The sequence below is a fragment of the Martes martes genome (genome assembly GCF_963455335.1).
Source record: "Martes martes genome assembly, chromosome: 10".
NCBI classification, from domain to species: domain Eukaryota; kingdom Metazoa; phylum Chordata; class Mammalia; order Carnivora; family Mustelidae; genus Martes; species Martes martes.
Window position 1 is genome coordinate 92,479,247 of NC_137898.1, and position 10,587 is coordinate 92,489,833.

At 42.9% G+C, this 10,587-nt stretch overlaps 1 protein-coding gene across 1 annotated transcript; it reads left to right on the plus strand.

Annotated features, from left to right (window-relative positions):
• Nucleotides 1–5,429: 5,429 nt before the first annotated feature.
• On the plus strand, nucleotides 5,430–6,548 carry KCNJ1 (potassium inwardly rectifying channel subfamily J member 1; the record flags this gene model as incomplete). Its single annotated transcript, XM_080816447.1, has 1 exon — nucleotides 5,430–6,548. One exon carries the CDS (start codon nucleotides 5,430–5,432, stop codon nucleotides 6,546–6,548), a length of 1,119 nt encoding a protein of 372 aa, XP_080672573.1.
• Between the last annotated feature and the right edge of the window lie 4,039 nt (nucleotides 6,549–10,587).

Sequence of the window (10,587 nt, forward strand, 5' to 3'; positions counted from 1 at the left end):
AGGTTCAGATGCCCTTTAAGAGCTACAGGACCAGGAAAATTGGTTTCTACCAGCCCAGCCAGGGTCTATTTGAGAAGTGAGCTGTCTGATGATGCTAAAGACGTCAGCGGTGACTTCTCCCGGAATTACTGAAGGAAAGGGAAACAGCCCTCTGTCTCCTGTAGGTTCTGGGGGTAGCCTGGGAGCTAGATGATTCAGGCCTTGTCAGGGGCCTGAGCGTTTGCAAACCCAGTTGGGTGGATAGCCTGCAATAGCTTGAGATCATTTCCATAGGAAACAGGAAGTGCTCTGCCTCGCAGCTAGGTGCAGCGCACCTTAGCGAAGTTGTGTGCAGAAGAGCGTAAACTTGACACCCAGCCTGCTGGGTCTCCTCTTTTGATGGTTGCTTTAAACCCCATTGCTTAAGCCTTTTGGGGCAGCAAACCTGCCCCACTGTGATAACCCAATCGCTTCCTATCTGTGAGGGACTGGGAAGCAGGGGCTGTGGTCCTTAACTCTTTTTAAAAGTTTTCCTAGCCTAGCACCCGATACATAGTAAATGTTCAATAAGTTAAGTGTTGGCTTGATTATGTTAACAGAGAAGGCTGAGACTGTGCCCCAGAATCCCGTTCGGTGCCTTACTGTGCTTAGTGGGCAATGTTTGTTGACTCAGTTGATTGTTGGCTGAAACAAAGCAGCAAAATTTGGTGGAAACTTGAACTCCTCCACCGTGGTTGCAAAGGAACCACAGAAAATCATTTGATTTCTGCACTCGGGACCCAGAGCTCGTGGGTCCTACATTTAACATAAAAATCTCAACTCTTGAGAAATGTCCGCAATGGAAGTAAGGCGGTGAGAGACCTGACAACAAGGCAGACTCACGTTGTATGCAAACGAAGGGTGCATTTTTACGGAAAGAAGGAGATCCAGGAGGAAAATATGCTTATTTTCAGGAATTTGAAGGACCCGTAAGCGGAATAGACTTCAGACTTCATTAGAATTACCATGAGTCATCCCTGAAGCAGAACTGGATGGGTTCTTCGTACGGGTTTGTTATTTAAGTCAACAATGAAAATATCTCACATGGCATTCCACCACCGAGTGTGTGGCCCTTGCTTGCCTTTCCAGCCTCGTGTCTCCGGGACATTCCCCTGGCTTCTCTCTCAGCCCCTCACACTCTCTTTCTTCTGCTGCCCCGGAGTCTGGGTCATACACAGTTACAGTGCAGTTGGTTAATTACTACACACTCAGGTGTGTCTCTTCTGAAATATTGCCATTAGAGGAAGACCCGTAGAAGTGACAGCAAACTCATTGCTTTGATGCGTGGGTTGATGGATTTCTTTGTCATCGCTCAACAAATAGTTATAGTGCCTATGACAGGTGAGTCTAACACCATCCTCACGTCTTGCCCTTGATAACATGTCTTTGCCTGTCAGATAAGATGCTCCCCAGGAGTGCCTGGGTGGCTCAGTGGGTTAAGGCCTCTGCCTTCGGCTCAGGTAATGATCCCAGGATCCTGGGATCAAGCCCCACATCGGGCTCTCTGCTCAGTGGGGAGCCTGCTTCCCCCTCTCTCTCTGTCTGCCTCTCTGCCTACTTGTGATCTCTGTCTGTCAAATAAATAAAATCTTAGAAAAAAAAAAAGATGTTCCCCAGATCATTCCCACTGTTTCTCATCTTGACATCACCTACTGCCCACACTTGACTGGAATCTTCTTCTCAGTGACAAGGAAGGTGCCTTGTGTCAAAGAATCACATCTCTAAAGTCTAGCACAGAGCCTGACACACATACTAGCAGCAACATTGTTGAATTACGATAGAAAAATAAATTAATGAATACAAAAAGAAAATGACTTTTCTGTCCCCTGAAGTATTGGGCAGAGCGTGGATTCCCATCTGATAGAGATCTTTTAGAAAAGGTGTTCCTTTGGGCAGATGCACACCATACCACATTGTAATTGCTGGTTTCCTGAGCTCACTTCCTCATTTGACTGTAAGCCCCTTGAGAATGGGAGCAGGTTTGATTTGTTTTTGAAATCCTATACAATAAGCATACACTTAGTGTTTGGAAAGTGTACAAAAAGTCTATTTTCTGAGAACAGACTCTTTACAGAACAAGAATACTGGAGCACTGAAGGGAAAAAATGGCAATAATAGAATTCACCTGCTTTGCCAGGCCACTAAGAGTACCTTGGTAAATATTAGCTAATGTACAGCCCTTTGCTTGCTATTAAGATGTACTGATTTCAGTAGAAAGTAACCTAAAATCCGTACATGCTACACAACACTGGCAACCAGGGTCAATCTCTGACCACCCTGTAGTACAAAAAATACGTATTTGCTCTGTCTGTGGCTAGATGAGATGTCATTGTCTAAGCAAAGTAGGCTATGTGCTGATTACAATGGGTCTGCCATGTGAATTGTGGGTTTGGTCAAGGGATGGATTTATCCCATATTCTTACATTCTTTAGGTATCATTCTTCTCACTCTTTGAGTGAATAAATCAACAGCATTGGCCAACACAGTACATGTGAAAAGTACCTTCAGTAAATGCCAGATTGTATAAAATAATTCCAACAATAAAGGCTATTTTTAAAATCTGTTTCTTACATAACAGAGACTATTGTATAGAGGGATTGACCGGTATCTTGTTTCTTCCTGGTGTGACCTTACTTTCATCTTACAAATATTTACTGATCTCAGTCTATATATTCACCTGTATCTTTGTGAAAACTTGGAAATCTCAGGATCTCAGTGTGTTTCAGAGAACAGGTTCAGAGATCGATGATAACTAATTCTTTCTTATGAAAAGCTAACAGGCATGACCTGTGAGAAACAACAAGAGAGCTATATAGAGCGTGGCAAAGGAGAGGAGGAAAATGCTGGAACTCACGCCATGCCTGCTGCCCAGGGACCTTAGCTGGGGGGCTGTCATGTCTTAGCATGACGGTATTCAAGCCATGTGAGGTCTGGGGAAAAAAAAAAAAAACATTACATACCCCACTTGGGGCTTGGGTTGAGAACAACCAATTGCCTTGGTTTAAGCCACCCAAGTCCACTATCAAATTAAGTGTTTTCAAGCTAATACAAATTAGCATCAGTCCACTGACCAAACCCTGAAATAAATTAGGCCGAGTCTAAAAGAAATCAGCCTGCAGACAGAGACCAACTCCCAAGGCCACTTCGTTGCTTTCCCCAGGCTTGGATACATAGAGTCAGAATATGCTTAGGATGTTGGTAAGTGCAGACGGTCTGGGGAAGACATTATAAGCTGCTTGCTTTTGTTGTAGCTCTGTGCAAGGCCAGGCAGATATTTTATTAGTAATGCAGGCAAGGAAACCCAGACTTAGTCAAGAGATAAATCAGAGGCTACTTATTCATTCTACAGAAATACCCTTTATCTTCAAAAACGAAATGAACTTAAGAGAGACTGGAAGAGAAAAGTTGTGAGGAAGAGAAACTCAAAAGGTGTGCTTCAGGAGTCATCTCTGGAAATATAACGTGTGACAAAGAGAATGTGGATTTGCCTAATAAATGTTGGCTTGAGAATTATTATTTTATTTCTATGAAGAGCATTTAAGACAGCGTGTGAGCTTCCATGACCCAGGAGGAGAGACGAATGTAAGCCAGTTTAAACTATGTGTGTGTGGAGAAAGGAGAGAGCCTGGGGAGGGGGTAGACTCTTCCTCAGTGTGCCTCGCTTGGGACCAACCCCTAGGACTCTTTGGGGACTTGAGATCCATGAGGGTTGGGTGGGATGTGGGCAGGGCGCTCTGAGTGTGTGCACTGCTGTTTCCTCTCCTGGTAGCCTTTTCTTTCTCTGTAGCTTTAGAACTTGTCCTCAAAATTTCAAATCACCACAGCTGTGGTTTTTCTCTTCACCACTTCTACCTGGTGTTGGCTTCTTATGTTTTCACCTAGTTGAAGGCTATGAACAAAACACTGTGGGATAGTACTTTTGTTTAAAATGTATCACTAAGTTGGTTTCGCTTCCTGGTTTGTATGAATAAACACATTTTTGAAGGGGGATTTTGAAGTCTATTTTAGAAACATATTTACATTTAATTAAAAATACCACGAAGACCTTGTTAACCATGGTGGGCGCACCTTGGAGTGGGGGAGGGCACAGCTAGGGGAGGAGGTAGTCTAGTGTTGATAACCGTGGCTTTCATCGTTGTTGTCTGTTTAGGGGAAAATCCCTTCACTTTTCTTGCTGTAAACTGGAAGTCACAATAATGTCATCAACAAGAAACCATTGAGTAGATGGTATTTTGAAGAGCTTACTTCATTCACTGAGTTATTCCATTCATGCTCATTGAATAACTTGTGAGTGCCCATAGACTGTGTTAGCAGCTGGGGCAGAGGAGCGAATAAAGCATGGTTCTACGTTTATGGAGAATTATTTGGAATATTATTTAATTCAGAGCTTCCCAGTCCTTCAGCTAAGAAGCAGGGAAGAAAGAGTGAGATATTGATGGTGACCATCATATTATTCCTCTTAGGAATCTTGGTATATCATGGAGAGAAAAAGGAAAGAGGCTTGTACCTCCATTGAGTAAACTCCTGAGATCATATGGTAGGACTTGACCAAACTGTATTAAGGAGCTCTGTTCTAAATAGTCTCAAGCATTACAAAAAAAAAAAAAAAGAAAGGAAGGTGACCAATATTTGTCTTAAAATGTTTGAGGCAAATCTGACTTTAGAATATAAAATTTAATAGCTGAGATGCAGCCTATTAGAGGTTCCTCTGGACCGGAAGCAGGGAACTTTATGATTTATGTTTTTAGTTGTCATCCTGCCACTGGTTAGTACATGACTTTGGTTATCCTATTAAAATTTTCTGAATCTCAGTGCCTTCAATGGATGAGTGGGACAATAATTGGGACAAGATTTCTTTTACTATTGAGTGAGAATGGCAGTAAAGAGGATGGTTTAAGTAGTATATTGATGAACCCTTTTAATGGTTTTTTATTTTTATATATTACAAAAAATACAAACGTTCCTTCCAGCTTCTGCTTTCACAGCTATTTTTGCTTAACAGAAGGCAAAACTTTATTAAAGTAAAAGGAGAATCGATTTAAAGAATAATACCAGATAAATCATAATACAGGTCATAGATTGGTTATCACGTACATTTTTAAGTTTGTGTGCCACTGACTAAGGTCAGGAAACCCTTGAATACATGCCCTCTTAAGTTCCTTCCATTCCTATCTCTCTGTAATTATTTTTCCTCTTTATATTTAAGAAATATGATCTTCTGGTGGAAAGTTTCAATTGAAAATAGTATCGTTGTATCCAGAATAAACTGTCAGCTTTCCTGAATGATTAGTAAATCAGATTGTTTTGAATGGTCTTTCGTATATGTGAGTCACCTAGTCCACCGCTGCTGTAAACATCATTTTGTTTTGTTTGTTTTTGATGTATTTCAGATCAGAGTGTTGACAGAAAGAATGTTCAAACATCTTCGGAAATGGTTTGTCACTCACTTTTTTGGGCATTCTCGGCAAAGAGCCAGGCTGGTCTCCAAAGATGGAAGATGCAACATAGAGTTTGGCAATGTGGAGGCCCAGTCAAGGTTTATATTCTTTGTGGACATCTGGACAACTGTGCTTGACCTCAAATGGAGATACAAAATGACCATCTTCATTTCGGCCTTCTTGGGGAGTTGGTTCTTCTTTGGTCTTCTGTGGTATGCAGTAGCCTACATCCACAAAGATCTCCCTGAGTTCCATCCTTCTGTCAACCACACCCCTTGTGTGGAGAACATTAATGGCTTGACCTCAGCTTTTCTGTTTTCTCTGGAAACACAAGTGACCATTGGGTATGGATTCAGGTGTGTGACAGAACAATGTGGCACTGCCATTTTTCTCCTTATCTTCCAGTCTATACTTGGAGTCATCATCAATTCTTTCATGTGTGGTGCCATTTTAGCCAAGATCTCCAGACCCAAGAAACGTGCCAAGACCATTACCTTCAGCAAGAATGCAGTGATCAGTAAACGGGGCGGGAAGCTTTGTCTCCTAATCCGTGTGGCTAATCTTAGGAAGAGCCTCCTTATTGGGAGCCACATATATGGAAAGCTCCTGAGGACTACAGTCACTCCTGAAGGAGAGACCATTATTTTGGACCAGATCAATATCAACTTTGTAGTTGATGCAGGGAATGAAAATTTATTCTTCATCTCCCCATTGACAATTTACCATGTCATTGATCAAAACAGCCCCTTCTTCAACATGGCAGCAGAAACCCTTCCCCAACAAGACTTTGAATTAGTGGTGTTTTTAGATGGCACAGTGGAATCAACCAGTGCTACCTGCCAAGTCCGGACATCTTATGTCCCAGAAGAGGTGCTCTGGGGTTACCGTTTTGCTCCCATAGTATCCAAGACTAAGGAAGGGAAATACCGAGTGGATTTCCATAACTTTAGCAAAACTGTGGAAGTTGAGACCCCTCATTGTGCCTTGTGCCTTTATAATGAGAAAGATGCTAGGGCCAGGATAAAGAAAGGCTATGACAATCCCAACTTCAGTTTGTCAGAAGTCAGTGAAACAGATGACACCAAGATGTGATAGTGGTTTTTCAACAGGAGTAAAGTGAAGTCTTGAAGATACCTAGTGACTAGAAGTATTAGGAAGCAATCAACAAATTGAGGATATGAAACTAGAACAAGAGCCTTCAATGTCTATCAGCACCATGCCCCTGAACCCTGCAGCCACAATCTTGTAAGACATATAGCTCTACAAGGCAACTGCATTAGAACATGCAATATTCTTATAGGAAATGGCAGTATGGAAGCCATAGGAGTTCACTTGGAATCTTGAATACAATTATTTGAAATCATGCAGTGTTGATAAAAACAGAATCCTCAAAAGTTTCATGGACAGGCCAAATGAGATCTTAAAAGTCTCCTTAAAGAAGTTATGAGCTTTAGAAAGGATCAGGGGAAACCATATTCTCATTTTGATTCTACTGATAAGAAATAAGCCACTTTTATTTTAACATTGGTGGCTTTTATCAAGGGAAAAACGGTCTCCCTTGGCAGAGCCATTTTTGGTTGGTTGGAGGAGATGAACTAATCAGAGATGGTAAGAAAAGACTGGTACTCCAAGAACATTTGTGAGGCTCTGAGCTTCTCCAGCCCTGGTTTTTGGAGCTTCCATCTTAGTCTGGGTCATGTTGTGTTTCCTGAATAGCAAGGGAAGGCTCAGGCCATGGACTTTGCATCTCTACGTATCAACGTGGGGAGGAACACTGAGCTTAATCTGCTTTCTACCACATCCAGACACTGCAGCCCAAGTTGGGTTTTGGTCCAAATGATATCACATGGTACATTTAGACAGAGGATAAATCATCACCTTAGAATCTCAATGAACACTTTCCTAAAGAAAGAATGCTTGATTTGAAAATCAAACCGGATGATATTTCTTCCAGTTTGTGCTAGGTGGGATAAGGGGCTACAAATCCATTAAAAGAATATTTCCTGGTCTTCTAAGAAGGCAGTGAAGAGTTTGAAGGCACAATGTCACCTTAGGAGGGACAGCACTTCCAGTGCTTCTGAGAGAAAAATTATCTTGTGTTTTTGTGCCTTGAGTTTGTACTGAAATGCTGTTGCTAAAGAAGATTTGTGGAGAGGAAAGGGTCTGTGACCCCACAGGGAGGCAAACATGAGGTGTGTTTTCCTCTGAGGGCCAACAAGATATCTTCCTCAAAGGGACCAACTTAATATAAGGATTGATCTTTACAGGAGGGTTTTACTATGAATGTCTCATTCGGTCCTCCACCTCCATGATTTCGAATCTATTCTGGAATGAATGGGACTTAAAGCGCCTTAGGAATCAAAATGTTTTCAGTGTGTTGATTCATAAATTAAATTTCTGAAACTGTGCACGTGGTTCCAAAGGGTCAGTTATTGTGTGTTAATTGTAACAGACCAATAGGGGACATCCCTCTTGCTGAGGGTGGACTTTCTCCTGGGCGATGTGGGTGGGATGGGAAGATGGCAAATAGGACCATATGTTGTCTGGATGCCTGCTCACTCTGGAGGAAATGACCCTGTGGTTACAGACATGCCTCTTTCTGTGCCATTCCTCATGATCACTCCAGTGTGTCTTGGGCACACAAATGGCGGTGGTGGCAGTTTTCACTGATGATGGTTCTGTCTTCCCAGACCTGGTGTGAGTTTCTTCAGATTCATACACATGCTCTGGTCATTCTGAGCAAGACCAGTACAAAGTCTGATGGGCTAAGAGTTGTGCACATTGTCAGTGGCCTTAATGCTGGATGCAACTGGCCTACACAGGAGATTAGTCCGTTGCCTGTACGTGTGCCGGCCCCACAATTTGGCCTATTGACAGAGCTAAAGGAAATGAGGTAAGGCAAGCCCAAGGAAGCCAGAATTCTCTGCTGGCCCACTGTTATGAGGTTTTATGGCTCTGTAGTCCCTTCACAAACTGGCGGGTCAGAACACATTCCTTCTGGTCTGTTCTGCCCATTAACGGCATGCTCGGGAATTGGTGGAAGTGAAATGACCTTGTAAATCTAGTCCTTTTGATGGTTAAGAGAGCTGAACAACTAGAATCTTTGTGATTGGCGTCTCTTTCTAGGTTATTCAGTGGAAATCTGTGCTTTCAAATATTCCTTTATAAGGATTAAGGCATTCTGCTACCTGGCTTCTCTTTCTTCATGAAAATTTGGGAATTTTCTAGCAACTCTAGCAACCATTAATATACTTATATCCAATAAAACCCTGAGGAAATAAGGGTCCATAGGACCTTTTAATAATCCCAAGGGGTGGCTGGAACCCAAAAGCAGCATAAAAAACCTGGACGTTTAAAAACAGGGGGTGACTGAAGGCATAGGATCTCAGTGAGTAAAGAAAATAAATGGGAAATAGAAGGTTCCAGATGGCTAACTTGCCTAAAGGTTAATGTCAGTGCTAAAGGCAGGGTTTTTATTCCAATGAAGCACCATTGTTCCCAGGAGGAGCAGACCATATTAGTACTGTAATTGCTACAGGTGTGCCACACTGTTAGATTTACTGAATTATCTATCCCAGTATTTCTTATTCTTTCCAAGAAAAATTGCATCCCATCACACTGTACCACATTCAGAGTTTTCCTTGGTATTGACTCCCTTTGAAGTGTTTAATTTAGTTTTCTTGCTATGGGAGCTTTGATTTAGAGAGTCCCAACCTGGTTTAATGTCCCAGGACTTGGGTCCACTCTGGTGCCAATATTCAGATTTAAGATTTGAGAGAAGATCTACAAATTTATTTTCCAAGAGAGAAAGGGTAGACGGAAAAGATCCTCTTAAAAAAAAAAAAAATCCTCTCTAAGCTGCCAAATCTAAGAAGTGAGAGGATTCGAGTGTCTCCTTCCATGGCTAATGGGCGAGTCATAGGACAGCAAAGAACTTTGCTGGTGGACTGCGTGGACAGTGGAGGTGCCTTCCTTGGAGATTTTTCCACAAAATGGGACATGGCTTCTCCACGGGAAGGTTCGGTGCATAGCACCGGGGATCTTTCCCCATCTAGAACAAACTTGAAAACCTCTGATGCGAAGAATGCAAATGAGCCCCTGAGCCCGCCCCTGGGCCGTTGTTGTCTGCCATTACAGGAAGTGCGTGTCAATCAAAGCTTGACAGGGGAGATAGAGCATTTTATTTTGGAAGCCAGAAGTTTGAGAACAATGACTGGAATTTCCTCTTTCTGTCCAGCAAGGGCTGTTTGTCACTGGGGAGATAAAAGTCCAGGGGTAGGGAATAAAGGTTATCGGGAACGGCGCAACACAGAGCCGTGTGGGGGGGCGCCGCTGGAGGAGGGGTTATGGAGGAAATCTATTTCAATGCCTGTCATTGAGTTTCCATTAAAAGAACATTCAGTTAGGAATTCAAAAATAATTTAATCTCCCCAGCCAGATGCACCCAGCTGGACTCCTTGGAGCCAAGCCCTGCAGACAGGGAGATCTGCACTTGGGGCTGCAGGGGCTTGGGACTGGGGAAGGGCACTCCTGCATCTCCAAACCAAGCATCCTTGACTGCCCTGGGCATTGTGAAAGACGTGGGCATCTTTTAGGCTCGTGAGACACCCCAAGACCTGGGCTATCACAGAAGAAACTTAATGCCAGGGGCTACTTACTGAGTTCTTACTATGTTTTAGGTTCTGTTTTAAGCATTTCCTATACATTACCTTATTTAATTTCCCTAATGGTTCCAGAAGATACTATTTTTACATTTATTTTTCACTTGAGGCAGCTCAGGTAAGGAACTTGTCCAGAGTTACTAGCTAGTAAATGGCAGGGCTGGGATTCAAGTTCTGATCTGTCTTGTAAGCCCACATGTTTAAAAGAGTTCAAGTCTGCATCCTACCATGGGCCCTCCCTCTGAGAGGACCCACCAGGGCCATCAGACGTTTAACTTGAACCCAAGGAGAGTTGGCACATATTCCTTGTCCTGTCTCACACTTTGGGAGGAACCCCTCATTGCTCAGCACAGGCTAGTGTCCCTGCTTGGTGCTTAATGAACCTCTGTGGACTTCCACGTTCTAGGAAGAGGTTGTGTTTCACTGGGGCCTCTGGGTAATTGGCTAGGTCATCGTCTGGGAATTTCGTG